Source organism: Cryptomeria japonica, chromosome 6, assembly GCF_030272615.1.
Source record: "Cryptomeria japonica chromosome 6, Sugi_1.0, whole genome shotgun sequence".
NCBI classification, from domain to species: Eukaryota; Viridiplantae; Streptophyta; class Pinopsida; order Cupressales; family Cupressaceae; genus Cryptomeria; species Cryptomeria japonica.
Window position 1 is genome coordinate 509,237,165 of NC_081410.1, and position 21,917 is coordinate 509,259,081.

Sequence of the window (21,917 nt, forward strand, 5' to 3'; positions counted from 1 at the left end):
TGGTATCATTGAAAGGTTTCAAAAGAAGTTAGCGGGATGGAAGGGAAAACTCCTTAGTCTTGCGAGATAAATTCAGCTAGTCAAATTATGCCTTCAAAATATTCATGTTTACTACCTCTCCCTCTTCAAGATGATAGGATAGAAAAAATCCTTTTTTTTTTGTATGGATGGAGACTGAAGAGAAAACCAAACTTTTCGCTGTGGCCTAGGATAAAGTATGTTGCTCTATTAATGCTAGTGGGCTTGGCATAAGAAAAAACAAGTCCTTCAATACGACCTTAATCTCCAAAATTGGTTGGCAACTAGTAGAAGGGAAAAAGAACTACACAAGTATCATTAGTGCTAAATAACTATATAATACTAGAAGTTGCTACTTTCTTAGCAAGAGAGAATCACCCTCAGGCTCATGCATAGGAAATAATGTCTCTAAAACTAAATCTATTCTCAAAAAATGTGGAAAAGGGTTAGTAGGGAATGAAAAAAGAATTAGATTATGGGATGATGTTTGGATTAAGGACTCAACTCTTTCAAAATTACCTCAATTCAATAAAATCAAGAAAATTCTCATCAAAAGTTGTGGTAAATTTGTTCGTGATTATATTATATGTTAGGGGGACAAAGCTAGCTGGAAAATATAGGATAAAAAGGTGCTTAGAAATGGGGATATCCCAGTCCACCTTTGTGGTCAATTGGTGAAATAGGCTCAATCATTGAATACTTATTTAGGTGATTGTTCATTCTCTTTGAATTTCAATGATGAATGGATTTGGTGACCTCAAACCCCTCTAGAGCCTTCTCAATTAAGTCAATCTACCATGTCATTGTGGATGATCCAAAACACAACTTCTTCTTAAAAAAAATTGGATTAGAGATGTTTTACCCAAGGTTAATTACTTTTGGTGGGCTACTGCTCATGGAAGAATTTTGATGATTGATGATCTAAATCGAAGAGGGTTCTCATTGGTTAATAGATGCATCCTATTCTACAAAGACCTTGAAAGCATTAACCATTTGTTTCTACACTGCTAATTTTCCAAGGAAATTTGGGATGAGATGCTTGCACATCTAGGAATCTGTTGGACCCTCCTAGATAATATGAAAGACTTTACTGAATAATGGTCCCATAGCCCTTTTACCCACCCAATTATCAGAAACCCATGGCTTCAAATTTGCCCTTTTATGCCTTGGAATTTATGCAAGGAAATGATTAATAGGGTGTTTAGAGATGAAGCCCAGAGTAGCAAGGTATTATTTAATGTCATTAAGCAATGGGTAAAGGAGAATATAATGTGACTCAATCATAGAATTCTAAGGTGATGCCAAAGCTAATTGACCTCAGATTAAAGCAGATATGGGGAGCTAACCATAGTCTTGTCAGAATGAATTGACATAATATGATCCTAAGAAAGAACTGCACCTGGATTCCTCTGGAGTCTGAAGGTTGGCTATAGTGCAATTTTGATGGCTATTCAAAAGAGATCCCTAGTTTATTAGGGGCAAGTAATATTATAAGATACCACAAAGGGTTTATGATAGAATGTTACTATGAAAATTTGGGAAAAGGATCAAATAACAAAGCTGAGGCAATGGCGGCCTGATAGGGTCTGTCATGCCTCCATTACCACAATGGCAAAAATGTTATTCTTGAAGGAGATTCAAAAAGTGTTTTGAATTACCTCTATGGTAATGGAAATGTTCCCTTAGAGATAAACTACATTATTAGGAACTGCAGAAGGATATTGGGCCTCTTTTGTAAAATCAAAATCCAACATACTTATAGGGAAGGAAACTACGTGGCAGATGAGGCTTCCAATTAGGGCTTAACTAAAAAAGAATGGTGTTACTTTAATTATATCAAGAGCTCATTTGGATTATAAAATATCCTGGCAAAGGAACAAGTAAAACCCTTCCTATTTGACTTGGTCAATTATTTGGGGACTTAATAGCACCATGGGTGCTTCCATCCTTATTCATTAATATGCATGCTAAGAATTTTCCAATTCAAATATTTCGCTTGATGACTTATAAGAAGGTGACTAGGATTTTGATTGGATGGATGATTTGGGTGATGTGTTCGATGCCCAATAGGTTAATTAGTGATGTGGATGTTATTAATTCAAATTATATAGCTACACATACGGTTCCTTTTCCGTCTTGCCTTACTTTAATGAATATAGATGGAAAAATCATTCGATGGAAAGGTGATAGGCTTGTTAATCAATGTGGCATAATTTACCATAATGTGAATGGGATGCTAACATGTGTGGATAGAAAAATCTATCAAGCCAAAAATAGAATTATAAATGAATATCTTTTAACGGACAAGACAACATCTAAAATTTGTAGTTTTTTTTCCAGTTGCTTTCATACTTTTTGTTTCTACACTGTGAAGAATCCTACTGATATGGGGGGCCCTTTGAAGAGAACAAAGCCAAGGAGTTGCAAAGAACTACAAAAGAATGGAGAGGTTTGGGAACTCTTTCACAAAGTCGGCATGACTTCTCTTTTTTTACCATGAAAGATTACAATAAGGATTTATCAGCAAGGTTCTGCAATTCTTACCAGTATGGAGAAGTGACTATTGGTTGCATCTCCTTTGTGGTATTGCCAGAGCTTATAGCTGAGGTGACAAGGTTGCAGAATGAAGGGGAGAAAGTGGAAAGGTGAAGGTACGAAGATTACAAATGCTACATGAAAAAATTCTTCAAGAAAGGTGAGCAACCGATCGTGGTTCAAAATGGGTATGGTCATTTTGTTTTCCCTAAGCCCTAGTCTATAGCTATATTTCACCTTAGAGGACCGTTATACTTTGGTGCATGGTTACCATTTCCCCATTTTGAATCATATTTGGCATGGAGATAGGACTAATTTACCCTATTTTCTTTTTACTTCCCTGGAGTCTAGCATTCCTAATGGAGCCAATCCTCTACTACATCAAGGGCTAATCTATATCATGTACATGTATGCTTTTGGCCACTCCCCTAAGCGCAGACATCTGATCTCCCTGCCTAGTAATGCTAAACCTAATGATGAAATTTGTGGGTCCTTTGTAAAAAATGAGTTAATTGAAACCAATCCCCTGTGTTTGCCTGATAGTAGTCCTCTAACCAAATTGAAGGGAAATAAACCTCAGGTTGAACATAATATGGAATCCCTTGAGGTTGCTCTGCTAAAAACCAACCTAGATAAGACAAAATCATAAACCCCTAAAAATAGCTCTATAAAAGCCCAAAAGCTTGAAAATGACTCTACTAAGAAAAGCATTACCATTAACCTTGACTTGCAGGGCTCGAAGAAAGAAGAAGAGAGATAAAATTACTCCTTTACTTATATAATTTTATTTTTCATAAGAAAAAAACTTGAAATTGTTACCACAAATATAACTAACTTTATTATTTGGTATCAGCATCATATGATGGTTAATTTGTGGTGTTGTTGTTCTTGCCATCAAGGTTCAAATCCCGTTAGTGGTGCTATTGTTGAATTTTTGAATGGGGATGAGGTCCTTTTTTTGTGACCTCACTGATTCATAGCTACGACTTCATAAAAACAAAAAATATTACTCTGATTAAAGATATTAGTTTTTCACAATCCATAAAGTTGCTTGATGCAAAAAAATGCACACTATCTTGTCTAGAAATAGTAGCAAGGAACTAGCTCCGATCTTTAATAAAATTGTCAACTCTTTAACCACTTTGAACATTTATTGTATTTCACTACCTATTTCCTACAAAAATTATACAATTAAATTTCTACCTATTTATTGATAATGTTACTATTTTTTATTATACAAATTAGAGAAAAAGATTGATTCCACTATTTAAAAAACAAAATTGAATAAACATATAATTGAGACAACAATCAATACATAGATTTAGAATTGATGAGCTTGGATGGATAATATAACTAAATAAATGTTTGAATTTATATAAAACAAACTGACACTTAACTCTAAATTTTATCACGATTTTATCTCTAAAATTGATCACAATATTTTCTAGCTAATGTTACTAATTTACTAATGGGTTATAAATGATTAGATGAGCATCTATATCTCACCATTTTTTCTATCTTGCAAGACTCATTGTTGTATGTTTAGGGATATGAACCCCACTTCTAGCTTTGAACCATATATGTTGAAAAGATGTACATAGATATTGATGTTCACAACATGAGTTAGCTGGATGTAAATAATAAACTACATAGAAGTAGTGATGGCAAATGAAAGCATTCAAGAGTTTGTTACCCAAGAAGTTTTCTCATTTTGTCAAATCCCTATTATTTATTGAACAATTCAATACAGATGGTCAAATACAAATAAATATACAATCATGCCTAAGATGTTGATTAATACTCTTAATAAAATACTATTCTCTAATAAATGCTTCTTCAACCATAATTCTCTAATACTATTCTCTAATAAATGCTTCTTGAACTATAATTCTGTCATACCTATAAAATTGACCATAAAACAATTCAATACCCATAAATTTAACCCCATTCATAGTTCTAATGGCGATCACCTTCGTTGTGGATTCAGTTGGAATAACTATGCTGCTCCAGCTTGATAAACTGGAGGGCCATGGTGGACCTGTTAAATCCATGGCGGCCACCGTAGATGCTTTTGGGTGGACCACTCGGTAAAAGTGTGGCGGACTCATAGTGACAATGCCGATCCTGCGAGAGATCCGGTGCTGTCGCCCACTTGGGTCACTATAAATCTCTCATGATTAAGGAGCTCCTTACCAATTGTTATAAAGAGAGCTACTGATAATCATGACATGAAAATGAAAGAGATTGACAACCTACAAAAATATTTTGGCGACTTCTGCCAATATATGCCACCTTGAATGGAAACTGGTCGACCTGTAAAAGGCGCACCGGTTACATCCATCGCGTAAATTCTGTGTTAGTTTTATTTTAACTGAAGTGATGTGATTCTCATGTAATGTATACGTGACGTGCCTCTTATCCTTTTGAACTTTTTTTTAGTGCGCAAATCTTTCCTCTGCCAGCAACATTTGTGGTGATCTTTTGTATTGTTCGATCCACTATAAAGTTAAGTTGCAAAACATATCAAGAAATCACTCAGTAATTATTATTTTTTATTCTTCCTCCCATTCTTCCACATTTCCAAAATATTTAGGTAGTCCTAACATGTAATCCACCATGCAGTTTGTATGGAGGAGAAACTTTGTGCGTCTTCTACTTCTTTTTCATGCGTCACCATATCTATAGCAACAATAAAAATCTTACATCCACCATCGTGGCCATTATGGCCTTTATATTGAATGACTTTAAATGGAGGTAAAAGGTCTTTTTATCTCTTTTGGTAGTTTGTTCAAGAATTTTGACATAGATATGAATGTTTTTCATGATCTAAAAATAATTTACTATAAAAAAATCTATTTAAAATAGAATAAAATTTATGGAAGATTTGTAAGTCTTATCGTAAATTAGTTATTTAATGATAGTGGAGCTATAGAAAAAAATTCTTATACAAATCAATGAGCAGAGGTATATGCAACTATATTTAATCTTTGTCAGTACAAATATAATATATAATTATAAAGAATATCATAGACAAGGTGTACATGAAGAAAATATCCTCTTCAAAAGAAAGACCTATTGTAAGTAATTATGATACAATAACAATACCTATAAATAAATATTACTAATTACATCCCTAAGTACCAATAAATAGATGAAAAAAAATACAAATTATAAATGGTTCTACACAACTACGAACAAATTATATGACCTCAAAATATAACAAATTCTAATGTCTAGGTGGTTCCGGTATTCATGCAATATTTCAAAATTCCCTATAGTTTACCACATTGTCATAAATTGTCATAATTGACCACTTAACTTTGGTGCCTATTTTATTCGCTTTCTCAATTCAAAGATACTTCACGACATGCATCCCGAGGCTACTATAATGTTGATCAAGATCCCCATATAACACACCTATTATCATGCTATTACTTGGTATCATACAATGGTTTCACCTTTGAGAACTTATTTCAAACTTTATTTCAACCATTAGATTGTACTAAATATAAGATGATGTCTACATGTAAGAGAGTATACTCTTGACATATACATTGATATGGTGAACTCTTGAAATGAATCCTCTACAGTGACCACTACCAAAGTTCATGTACCAAGATCCATCTTCTAAGATTGAAATATAGATTCTCTGGGAAATTTGGTAGTGTATTAGTGTTCTAAGGGAGAGGCTACCACATGTAATATAGGGTCCTCATTTAAATCATTCATAACATTCTATGGAGGTGCACATTTTATCACTTTAGGAGAAAATATAGGAGTCCTCCATTCAATTGAGTGCAACATGTAAATGGGGTTGATGTGGAGTTAATTCAACTTGACTCACTACAATAGATGTAGCTGCAAAATTTAATGAAGATTTCCCTTGATAGAAGGGGATAATATTAGGTTGTTGTTATGTTTGTAATTGCCAGTCATTTTAGCCACTATGACTACACCAAGGTGGTTGTATATTTGGTGTGTCAAGATTGTAGTTTGGGGCTTGGAGCCTTCACTACATTAGTTGACCTTCAAATGATTCGCTTGGGTTCTTATAAAGTGGTGGTGGGTATATATTGGCTTGACACTCATCAAGATAAGATAGATTATTATGAAAAGGCAATTGAGTATGTAGACAATCATGGTGTTGAAGGTAAAGGCTTAAGAGTGTATAGACATATTTATCTTTGCATGATTGTAAAGTGTGCATCTTATGTCGTGTATAGAGAAGGGGAATAATTTGCTACTATTTAATTTAGCTATACAATAGACTATGGACTAGGGATTAACCTTAATAATCACCATATTCTTAAATTTTTTTATAAATTTCTCTCTATTATAATTAGTTTGGAATCCATCTTCGCAATGTCTATTACAATAATTCTAATGGAAACTAACAAATTTGAAATATAAACACAATCTTTGCCAATCATATCTAAAATAATAACTATTAATTATACTTAATAACACACATAATCAATTTGAAAATCACACACATTTTTGAAAAATTAATCAAATTATTTGTATCAACTTATATTGATATAGTTCTAATTTGTATAGCTAATAGGCCTTTTATGAATATCATTACATAGAAACAAACAAAATCAAATGAAACTATTGAACCTTTCTATCACTCCCTAAATCTCCATTGTTCCTTAAACCTCTAACACACTCCCTTAGTGAGAATACCTCAAGAACAAAAAGGGTTTTGCCCTTTGATTCTAGTAACCACTAAGTTTTCATCCACTAATAATAGTCTTCTATTGGTTTTCTTTGACTATGTGAAAGGATTTGCTATGAGGATTTGCAAGGCTTTGAAACAATAATAATCTTTACATATTGATTACATGTATTGTTGTTTTCTTTTATGGAGATTTAATTATTAAAATATTATCTTTATATGTAAATAGCCAGGAGATGGAAGGATTGAATACAAATTTGGGTGGCAACCAAAGTTATTGCAACATTTTATATATCCTCCATTAGTTTTTAATAGCAGAGCATCCAAATTTGACATGGATTTTTAGGTTCTTTGTAGTAAAGAACCATCCTCAATTCTGAAAATAAATATAAATAAATAATTTTAGGTTTACTATAATCTTTTTAACATAGGTTATGTTAAACCATTTGTGTGCTTTGTTTCACTATTTTGAGTGCACATTCCCATGAACAATTAATTTGAAAGAAGTAATACAAACGAATGTTAGAAAACCTTAAAAAACTATAAATAATATATATTAATGAATTGATTTATTATTATTATTCATAAATAGGTTTTCAGGCCATACTTTAATTTATTTTGATAACCCATTTCTACTCTTTCATATAATGTGTTTCACAATGTACTCATCAGTGAATTTCATAACTATTAATTGTCAACAAAAATAATTTATTTACAAATCCAAAGTGTGTACAAAGTAACATTTACCTTAGCATGCACGTACATTTATATTTTAATGTATACACATGTAATTTTGATTGCAACTTATTAACTTATTATCATCATTATAAAATAATAGACCTTTCTATTGTTTCGTAGGAAAACATGTTAGATTTAAGAAAAAAAAATCATGTATGGATATTTTGTATATGTGTCTATTTAAAATTAAATATAGAGTCAATTTATTTCCTAGTATTCATGTTTACAACTTTGATCATGTGGACCCTGTTGCTTCTGCTGGCCATTCTCGTGCAACTGACCCTTAGGTTGAGGACCTACACCCTCCCTTACCTCAATACCATCTAAATTCCTTTTTCACTGATGAGGTAGTAGATTCGTGGATAAACTTCTTGGTGGAAGCCATATTAGAATGGGTAAATCACCCGACCTTGCATCTCCCCATGTGGAATGTGTGGTTAAAGATCAATAAGTGGAGATTTCAGATGTGCTGCTCAATACGATGATTGCTGAGTTCAACGTTTCCCTCGTTGGTAAGTTTCTATCCTTTCATCCTACCATAGATCAGGTCAGGAAATGGGAAGTGGCTAGATGGAAACTAAAAGGAAGTATGACAATTAATGATATGGCAAACGGTATCTTCCTCTTCAGCTTTGTTAGCCAAGAGGACATGGTTAGTATTCTCACTGATGGGCCATGGTCTTATGGAAGTAAAAATTCCTTTATTTGTGCAAATGGAAACCTAGTCTGGACCCATCGAAATATTTAGGAGCAGTTGCTCCTACTTGGATTGGTCTCTTTGGTTTACCCTTGAAGTTCTAGAATTTGGGGTTTTTAAGGGGATTGTGAACTCCTTTGGGAAGTTCTTGGCTATAGACCATATTACACAATATAAATATAGACTACTCTCTGCTAGGATTGTGTTAATGTGGCCATAAACATAGTGCTTCTGACTAAAGTGGTGCTCCTATCAAGACTAGGTTCTTGGGTGCAACCTATTGAGTATAAAAATGCCAAAGCCTTCTGTCAAACCTGCAGAAGATATGGGCATCTAAGCTTAGCCTGTAAGAAATGGTTTGGAACAAAGAAACAACCTCCCATAGCTAGACTTCAATTCCTCTTGATGAGAATCAAAAGACTCTCATTTCTTGTTAGGTTGTGCATCTTCCTTCTGATCCTAAACCTTTTGCCTCGGAGATTGAGAACAACTTGTCTAGAGACAAGAAAAAAAAGTTGATGATTTGAGGAACTTGTCCTCTAATGGTGCTTAGATACTGGATGTAAACCAAAAGCCTCCTATTTGTATGAAGATGGGAGGCAAAGAGGGTGATGTTGCTTCGGGTGTAGATATGGTGATTGACCTAGGTCAAAACCCTATTCCAAATATGGGTTCATCTTCTATTGGTGATGGCCAGGTGGTTTCTTTTAGGGATTTAGGATGCTTAATCCCTAAAAAAGAAGAATATTAATACGGAGAATCTAATTTTGATCCCAAAGGAGAAGAGGGGTGTGGGATTTGTTAATCTAAAAGAAAACTTACAAATCCTAGGGTTTTCATCTTCGCCCCCCACCTTGCAAATCAAGGAAGTTTTTCTCAGATGTGAAAAGTGATGATTTAGATTGGAATAAAGTGAATACTAAGAACAAAAAAAATAGATAGTGGATGTTGGTGGGCACAATAAAGTTGGAAGACCATCGTAGATGGGTTCAAGAACCAAGGATGCAGCACGTGAAGTTGTAGATGGAAGAGAGAGGACCTTATATGGTCTCTCTAAGAATAGGAAAAAGAAGAAATAACTTCATCTCATCCTTTGGGATGCCTATTCTACTCAAGGTTGAGTATATCCTTAGATCCTTTTTTTTATGAAGATTCTTTTCTAGAATGTCAGGGGCATGAATAGCCCTATGAAGCAATACATGTTAATGTTCACTTTGATGGAAAAAAAAGTTGAAACTCTCTTGATACAAGAATCCAAAATGAGATTTGATGTTTTCCTCAATGTTGGCAAGTCTTTTTGGCCATCAACTACCTTTCTAGCTAGAGATGCTAATGGGGCATCTGGAGCTATTGCTAATTTATGGAACCCAACTTCCTTTGATGGCACTCTAATTCACTCGGCTAAGAATTGTCTCATAATTAGATGAAGGACCTCAGTTTCCACCTTGAATGGTATCACATAAATTTTTATGCCCCTAATGGTAGAGCTCCTCTGGACAGCTTATGGTCATCTCTAGCAAGTTTCATCATGAACTCTATTGTGTCCTAGTTGATGGTTGAAGATTTTAACTCTCCTTTGTACCCTTCAAGAGAAATCAGGTGGTATTAAATATTATTTAGATAGTATGAATGATTTGGTAGACTTTATATCTATTATTGATATGATGGATATTCATCTTACTAGTTCTAAATTTATTTGGTCAAATAGAGAATCTGGTCAAAATCTCATTCAATTCAAACTAGATAGGATCCTCGTTTTGAGTAATTGAATTTTTTTTATTACCTCTACTTATGTGCCCTCCCTAGATCTGGCTTAGATCATAGTGCAATCCTTGTCTCCTTGGAAGAGACCACAAGGAAAAAAATTCTACCCCTTAAGATATGAGATCATGTGGTCTCTACCCTCGAATTTCAAAGCATTGGTGGAATAATGGTGGAATGTCCCTATCAATGGCACCTCTATGTACTTTTTTCCCAAAAAACTTAAAATTCTAAAGGCAAATGTTAAAGGGTGGAACCATTACTCTTTTGGGAATATCTTTGAGCAAAAAAAATCTATTACAGCTAACCTAGAGATTATACAAAAGAAAATAGAAGATAATTGTGCTTCTCAAGAAGATTGCATGGAAGAGATCATGCTAAGAGATCAATGGTTTAGATTAAATAAGAAAGAAGAGGTATTTTTGGAAACAAAAGTCAAGGACACAATGTCTTACTGAAGGAGATAAAAAAAGACAAATTCTTCCATCAATCTACAATGAAGCATAGGAGTAGGAACATGATAAGACAACTTCAGAAGGAAGATGGATCGTTTACAAAAGATGAGAAAGAGATGGTTGAGATGTTTTTTAACTTCCTTAGCTAGCATATCTCTAATAGCCAAAGTCATTTTCAATACCCTTGTGGATTTCTTAAAAAGAATCTCGAAAGTCATTACTAAGGAGGACTTGGGTAAAAGCATAAATCTATGTCACACTTTAATAAAGGATATGGCCAATGCTGATTCAACTTTTTAAATTCAATCAATAAAAAGTGAAATATATATTTGGAATTTTGACATGATGTAAACTAATAAAATGTATATTTTTTCGTGTATCTTATGTTTGTAATTTTAAAAAAATTATTTGAATATACTTTCTTATAAAGTATACACTATAATATAGTTGCTAATAAAATACTGAAATTGAAGTTACACGACGGATCACACTTTATATAGTAAATTTTACCCTTTTTTCTTCAAATTTTTTGTGCATATTGATAACTTGAAACTTTAGTGCAAAAATATATTTTTAAGTATTTTTTATGTATATATATATTTTCCAATAAATTTAAAAAGTTGTGTGTACTGAAATATAACTCTTTCCATTTGGCATCACCTTTTTTCCTAATTATTTATCCAAATTAGAAAATAATTATAGAGTTTTTTCTCTAGTGTTTTTATTTTTTTCAAAAATTTTAAATAAATTTAATTATTTTTCCTTGACAAGCTAATAACCTTATATTTTAGTGTTGATGACCTACTTTCAATAAAAATAAAATATTTTTACATTTCAAAAGAAATATTATATATAAGAGTAGGAGTTGTTGAAACATCGAGTTTAAAAAAAAAAAAAAAAGTGGTAATTAGACCCAAAGTTGTATAAAATATACATTTAGTATATTTCAATTGGAAAAGTCATGTTCCAAATATAGGATAGTTATAATGAATCTCTATAGAGTGTATGTTTGACTAAAATTAATTTTTATTTAGAATTATTTAAATTCACTTGTGCTGATAAGTTGGCCTGAAATGTGACATAGTTTTGTCTTTTTACCCCTTGTCTTTGCTAAATTCTAGGATGTCCCTTCAAGAGGTCAAAGATGCAGTGTTTTACTTTGGTGCATTCAAGGCCCCGAGCCATGACGGGTTCCCCCTGACTTTCTTCCTAGAGTACTGGTATGTCATTGGTATGGACATCTTCAATATTGTGAAGGGCTTCTTCAAGTCTAGTATACTCCTCAACCAAGTTCACTCTACCTTCATTTCTTTAATTCCTAAAATGATAATGTTGCTTCCGTAAGGACTTTAGACCTATTAGCCTATGCAACACTCTATATAAAATTATATCAAAAGTTATGGTTAAAAGGCTCATAGCTATGCTGATAAAATGATCTCTTTCAATCAAAAAGGCTATGTCAAAGGAAGACACATTGTGGATGCAGTTATTACAAGTCATGAACTTGTAAAATATATGGATAACAACAAAATGCCATGCATGGCTTCTAAATTAGATATCTCTAAAGACTACGATAGAGTTTCCTAGAACTTTCTTTTTGAAGTGTTAAAAATGTTTGGATTGAAGGATAAATTCCTAAAGATGATAATTCAATGTGTCATGCCTGCTAATTTTTTGTTCTAATAAATGGTTCTCCTAGCGGTTATTTTTCTTGTGGAAGAGTTCTTCACCAAGGTGACCCACTATCTCCATATTTATTCATTATTGTTGTTGAAGTCCTGGGAAGAAATATTGAAAAACATAATGGGAAAGGAATTTTAAGAGGTGTAAAATCTGCCTCAACTATGGATCCTATATCACACCAAAAGTACGTAGATGATACCATCATCTTTGGTGAAGCCTATGTATCTAGGAGGCCAAATACTGGAAGGTGATTTTGGACAATTATGCTATAATTTTAGGGTAGCATATAAACTATGAAAAGAGTAAACTATTCCTCATGAATGTTGGCTATAACCTTTAGGCTAAAATCACTAAAGTCTTGACTTCTCAGACTACTACTTTACCGAATTATTATCTTGGATTACCTCTTATCTCTATGTCCCCCTCTACCCTTTCCTAGAACAGTATCATTGAAAGGTTTCAGAATAATTTAGTGGGATGGAAGGGAAAACTCCTTAGTCTTGCAGGAAAAAATCACCTAGTCAAATCATGCCTTCAAAATATTCTTGTTTACTACCTCTCCCTCTTCAAGATGTCAGGATGTGTTGTTGATAGGATAGAAAAAATCCAAAACTATTTCCTATGGATGGAGACTAAAGAAAAAACCAAACTTTTCCTTGTGGCCTAGGATAAAGTGTGTTTCTCTATTAATGCTAGTGGGCTTCACATAAGAACAATCAATTCCTTCAATAGGGCCTTAATATCCAAAATTGGTTGGAAGTTGGTAGAAAGGAAAAAGTATTGGACATTTATCATTAGTGCTAAATACTTCAGTAATACTAGAAGTTGCTACTTTCTCAATTAGAGAGAATTACCCTTGAGCTCATGCATATGGAATAATGTCTCTAAAACTAAATCTACTCTCAAAAAATATGGAAAAAGACTAGTAGGGAATGGAAAAAGAAGTAGATTCTGGGATGACATTTAGATTAAGGACTCAACTCTTTCAAAATTACCTCAATTTAGTAAAATCAAGTAGATTGTCATCAAAAGCTATGGTAAATTTGTTCATGATTATATATTATATGGTAGGGGTACAAAGCTAGCTGGCAAATCTTGGATGAAGATGTGCTTGGAAATGGGGATATCCTAATCCACCTTCATGATCAATTGGTGAAAGAGGCTCAGTCATTGAATACTTCTTAGGTGATTTCTCCTTCTCTTCATGTTTTAATTATGAATGGATTTGGTGGTCAAACCCCTCTGGTGCCTTCTCAATTAAGTTAATCTACCACATCATTGTGGATGATCCAAAAGACAACTTCTGCTGGTGCAAAAATTGGATTAGAGGTGTTTTACCCAAGGTTAATTTATTCTGGTGGGCTATTGCTCATGGAAGAATTTTGATGATTAATAATCTAAATCAAAGAGGGTTCTCATTCGTTAACAGATGTGTCCTATGCTACAAATACCTTGAAAGAATTAACCATTTGTTTCTGCACTATGAATTTTCTAAGGAAATTTGGGATGAGATGGGTGTAGATCTAGGAATCTGCTGGACCCTCACAAAGAATATGAAAGACTTTATTGAATAATGATCCCAAATCCCTTTTACCTACCCAATCATCAAAAATCAATGGCTTCAAATTCCCCCTTTTATGGCTTGGAATTTATGGAAGGAAAGGAATAATAGGATGTTTAGAGATTAAGCCCAGAGTAGTAAGGTATTATTTCATGTCATTAAGCAACAGGTAAAGGAAAATACAAATGTGACTCAATTGTAGAATTCCAAGGTGATGCCAAGCCTAATTGACCTTAGATTAAAGTAGATATGAGGAGTTAACCATAGTCTTCTCAAAATGAATTGACACAATATGATCCTAAGAAAGAACTAAACTTGGATTCCTCTAGAGTCTGAAGGCTAGCTAAAGTGAAATTTTGATGGTTGTTCTAAAGGGAAACCTAGCTTATCAGAGGCAGGAGGCATTATAAGAGATTGTAAAGGCTTTATGATAGAAGGTTACTGTGCATATTTGGTAAAAGGATCGAATAATAGAGCTGAGGCAATGGTGGCCTAATAGGGTCTCTCATGCCTCCATTACCACAATGGAAAAAATGTTATTCTTGAAGGAGATTCAAAACTTTCTATTAATTGCCTCAATGATAATGCAAATGTTCCCTTGGAGATAAAGGGAATTATTTGGAAATGCAGAAGGATATTGGACCTCTTTAGTAAATCAAAATCCAACATAATTACAAGGAAGGAAACTACATGGTAGATGAGGCTACGAATCAAGGCTTAACCAAAAAAGACTGGTGTTACTTTAATTATATCAAGAGCACAGATGGATTAAAAAATATCCTAGAAAAGGAATAGGTAAAGTCCTTCCTATTTGACTTGGTTAATTATTTGGGGACTTAATGGTGCCATGGCTACTTCAATCCTTATTCATTAATATGCATGCCAATAATTTTCCAATTTAAATTTTTCCCCTGATGACTTATAAGAAGGTGACTAGGATGGCGATTGGATGGATGATTTGGGTGATGTGTTGGATGCCCAGTAGGAGAATTAGTGATGTGGATGTTATTAATTAAAATTATATAGCTAGAGGTACGATGTCTTTTCTATCTAGCCTTACTTTATCTAATAAAGATGGCAAAATCATTCGATGGAAAGGTGACGAACTTGCTAATCAATGTGGCTTAATTTCCCATAATGTGAATGGGATGCTCACAACTATGAATAGAAAAATCTATTAAGTCAAAAATAGCCTTTTAAATGAATATCTTTTAACAAACAGGACAACTTCTAAAATTTAAAGTTTGTTTTCTAGTCGCTTTCATACATTATGTTTTTGCACTGGGAATAATCCTACTGATATGGGGGGGCCTTTGAAGAGAATAAAGCTGAAGAGTTGCAAATAATTGTATAATAATGAAGAGGTCTAGGACCTCTTTCACAAAGAAGGCATGACTTCTTTTTTTTGTTACCATCAGGTTACAATAGGGCTTTATCGGCAAGGTTCTGTAATTCTTGGCAGAATGGAGAAGTGACTATTGGTCATGTCTCCTTTGTAGTGTCACCGGAGCTTATAGATGAGGTGACAAGGTTGCAGAATGAAGGGGAGAAAGTGGAAAGGTGAAGCTACAAATATTACAAATGCTACATGAAGAATTTCTTCAAGAAAGGTGAGCAACCGGTTGTGGTTCAAAATGGGTATGGTCGTTCTATTTTCCCTAAGCCCTATTCTATAGTTAGCTACTTTGTTATGAAATATTTCACCTTAGAGGACAATTATACTTTGGTGCATGGTTACCATATCCCCATTTTGAATCATATTTGGCATAGAGATAGGATTAATTTACCCTATTTTGCTTTTACTTCCCTAGAGTCTAGCATTTCTAATGGAGCCAACCATCTGCTGCATCAAGGGCTAATCTATATCATGTATAAGTATTCTTTTTACCACTCCCCTAACTGTAGTCATTTGTTCTCCCTTCCTAGTAATGTTGAGCCTATTGATGAAATTTGTGGGTCCTCTGTCAAAATTGAGTTAATTGAAAGCAATCCCTTACGTTCGCCTAACATCACTCCTCTGACCAAATTGAAGCGAAAGAAACCTCGGGTTGAAAAGAATATAGAATCCCTTGAGGTTGCTCTACTCAAAATCAACTCAGAGAAGAGAAAATTGGAAACTACCCAAAATAACCCTATAAAGGCTAGAAAGCTTGAAAATGACTCCACTAAGAAAAGCATTACCTTTAACCTTGACTTACAAGACTCAAAGAAAGAAGAGGAGAGATAAAATGAAAAGGAGAAGAAGGAGAGGAGCTTTGGGGAAAGAAGGTTACCTCTGCTACTGGATAAGGATAAAAAGGTTCAAATTGAACCTAAAGTGACTACTTATGAATTGGCAGAAGAATTTAACCCAGAAGATGTTGATGAATCCTGAAATGAGGATACAAAGGATGAGGAGTTTCATGTAGAAGAAGAAGAACAAGAGGAACACTATAAGGAGGAGATGGATGCAAGGACTGATTCCTCGGAGGACATGAAATATTCTTACCCTATCTCCTTGTCTCTTAACTCTCAAGAGGATGTTGAAATGATGTCCTATTCTCAAGAGTTGCCTTCAAATAAGAAAAACAATAAGAACCTGCAAAATTAGATAATGTAGCTACAGGTGAGGGTTATCAACTTGGAAGAGAAAATTGAAGAATACAAGCAACATTATAATCAAATGGGTGGCTCTTTCTTATCTATATGTGCCATCAAATATGGCATAATGAGAAAGGTTGCCATGGGGTTCATTTCTGGGCAGAGCCAGATTTAAAAGAAGGCCAAGAAGCTTCTAAAGAAAGAGAAACTAGACGAGGAGAATGAGGAGAAAGAGACCACTCCTATGGAGATTTGGAATAACCATGTGCATAGGCTGAAGCGCAGCTAGAATCTAATTAAGAATGATTAAGTAGTTTAGTTTTTTTATGTTTTTTGCTTATCTCTGCTATAGTTAGTAGTAGCTGCTTTAAGTATTATCTAAGGAATCAGGCTGCATTCCATAATCATGAGACTTTTATTATTATTGGTTACTTTGTTAAGTGTTTTGACTCTTTATATCATCTTACTACTAGAAATATGTTAGGTAGATGCTGGTTATCTCAAAATAGTATGTTTAGTTACAGAGACATGATGATTTTTGACTAGTTTTGAGAGTGGATGGATGTGATCCTTTTGTTGGCTCTTTGATACTAGAACTTTTGTTACTGCTCTCTGTTTTTGTTGCTTTTTAGGATTCGGGGCCTTCTCCCTGCTAATATAATATAAAACATTGAATTAAAATTATAGTAAGATACTTTTCTATGTTATTATTAACATTCATATCTATGACACACTTTCTAAATCCTGTTGGCAATTTGGAGGAATTGATTATGTGTTGCATTGTTGTTTCTCATTGATGGAAACATTGGCAACACCTATTGTACTAGCTGCTTTGGTTGGTTACCAGTATCTGGTTGGATTGGATCATTATGATCCGGTATGCTCTAGTATGTTTCGGTTATGGAATTGGCTTATTCATGTTCATGTTCAGTCAGTTGGTTTTGATCAAGTGATCGGATGCTATCTTGTATGTTGGTAATCTTGGTTTGTTGTTATGACGAGGGTTTCACCAATAGAGATTTGTTGAAGATATTTGATGATATGCATAAGTACTGTTGGTGCAGCTTCTAGTGGAGATTCAAGATACTGATGGTGATCATGTTCAAGACTTGGTTGATTGGGATCATTGCTTTAGCATGTGTGGACCTAATTTGGGTCTCAGTTTATCTAGGTTATGGACTAGCTTAATGTAACTTATGGATTGGACCTCTCTATGAATTTTCAGGATGTCTTATGGGTTGTATATTATTTGTTTGGTCTTTGGCCGACATATTTTATAATTATGTAATTGTATTATTGTCTGGTGGCCGACCTAATTGTTTATGGTTGAGGGTTTGTATATTTGTGATGTAGGATCACATTGTAGATCATCATGGGAATGGGATATGGATGTAATGAGCGAATAATGTAATAATCATTCAAGCAGAGGATTTGGTCGATCATTGATGATCGAGTTGGTTTATGTAAGAGGATTTAGTTCTCCGGTATTGAGCTTAATTAGAACTGTACCCAGGCATAAGAGATGCTATCTTTGCAGTTAATTTATTTCTTCGGATTGTAGTGTGGATTTCTATGTAGTTAGTGAGACTCCTTTTTTGATGAGTAGTGTGTTCTACACTATTGGCCTTCCTGCATGTGCACCAGTAGGAAACTCATCTGACAACTAAGGTATTTGCCTTAGCAAGCAGCAAATTGATGACAGATCTTGCATTGCCCCTTGTAGTAGTCTAAAATCTCATTTCAGATCTTTGGGAGTTAGTTTGGAGGGTAATCGACAAATATTTGTCAGATCTTGGATCTAGTTTTGTTTACCACATATAGATGTTATAACAATATGTTGAAGAGAATTGTGGAGAGTGCTAATGTCAAGGTGGATGAGTTGAATAGAAGTCAAATCAGAGTTTATGAGAAAGAACTGGTAGTGGAAATGATCATAACTGAACCGATAACACCTTTACCCGAACAAAATGTTGAACCAGTTACTCTGGTAGTATTAGAAAATTCAACAGTATCTGAAGAATTAGGAAGATGAACAGAGTTAGAAGACTCCTAGGTATGTGTGATTAAATCGTTGTGGATAAGAATAATGGAGTAATGACAAGAAGAAGATTGACATCTAGTGAGGTATGTTTAATTTCTCAAGTTGAACCGATATCAGTAATTGAAGCATGTAAAGATGAATGTTGGTTGAAAGCTATGGAAGAAGAATTAGATCAGATAGAAAATAATAATACATGGACTTCAGTTCTCTAATCTAAAAATAAGAATGTTATTGGAACAAAATGGGTTTTTAGGAGTAAATTGAATAAAGATGGTCAAGTTGTAAGGAATAAAGCTAGATTAGTTTGTAAAGGATATTCTCAAAATGAAGGAATTGATTATGGTGAAACTTTTGCACCTATACCTAGGATTGAAGTTGTAAGATTATTTCTTGTCTATGTTGCACATAAGAACTACAAGGTTTATTTGATGGATGTTAGTTGTGAATTTTTGAATGGGGATCTTGATGAGGAAGTTTATATTGAGAAAATTGATGGTTTTTCACTTTTAGATGATAAAAACAAGGTTTGTCGATTAAAGAAAGCTTTATATGGATTAAAGCAGACACCTAGAGCTTGGTATGCAAGGTTATATAAATATCTTTTGAAGCTTGGTTTTACTAAATTTAATGTTGACAGTAATCTATATTATAAGGTCACTGATGACGATATACTGATTATTGATTTTTTTGTTGATGACATCATTTTTGGACGTGAAGATAAGTTGTGCATAGAATTTTCTAAGAATATGGAGAAATATTTTGAAATGTCTATGATTGGGGAAATGAATTTTTTTTTAGGTTTGTAGATTACTTAGACTGATAAAGGTATTTTCATCTTTCAAACTAAGTATGCTAAGTAATTGTTGAAGAAATTTGGCATGGAAGATTCTAAACTGGTAAGTACTCCTATGGTTACAAGTGAGAAAATTACAAGGAAAGATGAATATGCATTGGTAAATCCTACAAGATACAAGTCTAGGATTGGAGGTCTTTTTTATTTGACTCAGACTAGGCGTGACATAATGAATGTTGTTTGTATTGCATCAAGATATCAGAGTGATCCTAGAGAAAATCATGAGAGTGTGGTGAAAAGAATTTTTATATACTTGCAAGGTACATCTGAATATTGTTTGTGGTACCCTAATTATGATGACTTTAATTTATGTGCATATACAGATGCAGATTGGGTTGCAGATATTGATGACCGAGAAAGTACTTCCAGTGCAACTTTCTTTCTTGGAAAGAAGTTGGTTTCATGGATCAGCAAGAAACAATCATGTACTTCTTTATCTACTACTAAAGCTGAGTATGTTGCTACTACTACTAACTGTATAGAAGTTCTATGGATAAAGTAAATGTTGAGGGATATTAAAGTGAATTGCAATGGACTGGTAGTTATCACTGTGATAACTCTGCTATTATTGAAATATCAAAGAATTCAGTATTTCACTATAAGACAAAGCACATATCTATCAAGTATAACATTTTGAAGGAGAAGGTGGAAAAAAATGAAGTTAGAATGGTTTATGCGAACACTAAAGAGCAGATTGTAGATATTTTCATGCCTAAAGAATCATTTGAGTAGTTGAGAGACAGATTAGGAGTTTCTGCCCCTTTGATAGAAAATAGATGGATGTTATTCAACATCAGTCTAGTATGCATTATCAGGGATATCATTCATTTCAGAATTGATTTGGGGATACTACTGCTCAGGGTGAGTAGTTAGCTTTGTGATTCACTGGTTTATGATTTTGCTTTCTTGCATTGATGTCAAAGGGGGGGAGATATTAATGTGAAAAACATAAGGAGTTATATACATTAGCGGGAGAGATACTTATGTGTAATACAAATCTTGACAAAGATAATCTAAGGGGGAGATTATTGGAGGAAAAAAATTTCAAATTGGTTGTATCCCGTTTGGGGAATTTGGTTCAGGTCTATGGATGGTTATCTGGTACAGAGATATTTTGTTTAGAACTTCATTGTCATATCATGTTGTGGGAGATTGTTGGCTATCTTCCATTGGGGGAGACTTGTTTGGCATTTCTTGGCACTTGGATGTTTTTCACATCTAGTGTTGCCATCAATGCCAAAGGGGGAGATTGTTGGCAATTTGGAGGAATTGATTATGTGTTGCACTGTTGTTTGTCATTGATGGCAACACTGGCAATACCAATTGTACTAGCTACTTTGGCTAGTTACCAGTATGTGGTTGGTCCTAATAGGATGTTTGGTTTCTAGTTGGATTGGATCATTATGATCAGGTATTCTCTAGTATGTTTGGGTTATGGAATTGGCTTATTGATGTTCATGTTCAATCAGTTGGTTTTGATCAAGTGATCGGATGCTATCTTGTATGTTCGTAATCTTGGTTTGTTGTTCTGACAAGGGTTTCATTGGTAGAGATTTGTTGAAGATATTTGATGATATGCATAAGTACTGTTGGTGCAGCTTCTAGTGGAGATTCGGGATGCTGATGGTGATCATGTTCGAGACTTGGTTGATTGGGATAATTGCTTTAGCGTGTGTGGACCCAATTTGCATCGCGCTTTATCTAGGTTATGGACTAGCTTAATGTAACGTATGGATTGGACCTCTCTATGAATTTCCAGGATGTCTTATGGGTTGTATATTATTTGTTTGGTCTTTGGCCGACATATTTTATAATTATGTAATTGTATTATTGTCTAGTGGCTGACCTGATTGTTTATGGTTTTATAATTATGTAATTGTATTATTGTCTGGTGGCCGACCTGATTGTTTATGGTTAAGGGTTTGTATATTTGTGATGTAGGATCTCATTGTAGATCATCATGAGAATGGGATATGGATGTAATGAGCAAATAATGTAATAATCATTCAAGAAGAGGATTTGGTCGATCATTGGTGATCTATTTGGGTGTATGTAAGAGGATTTAGTCCTTGGGTATTGAGCTTAACTATAACTGTACTCAGGCATAGGAGATGCTATCTTTGCAGGTCACTCATTTCTTCAGATTGTAGTTTGGATTTGTATGTAATCAGTGAGACTCCTTGTTTTATGAGCAGTGTGCTCTAGGCTGTTGGCCTTCCCACAAGTGTAGACCCCTCATCTGTAATCACATACTTACTACAGAAATATTATCCAACTGTGGGTAGGCTTCCCACCATTATTTTTCCCTTTACCATGT

General features: G+C 34.1%; 1 protein-coding gene across 1 annotated transcript in view; it reads left to right on the top strand.

The window, feature by feature from the left end:
• The first annotated feature begins 4,512 nt into the window (after positions 1-4,512).
• The window catches only part of LOC131052817 (protein JINGUBANG-like), a 56,263-nt gene continuing 38,858 nt past the window's right edge, over positions 4,513-21,917 (top strand). Inside the window, exon 1 of the mRNA XM_059222118.1 lies at positions 4,513-4,640. Coding sequence (XP_059078101.1) covers positions 4,513-4,640 — 128 coding nt within the window. The remainder of the gene's footprint in view (positions 4,641-21,917) is intronic.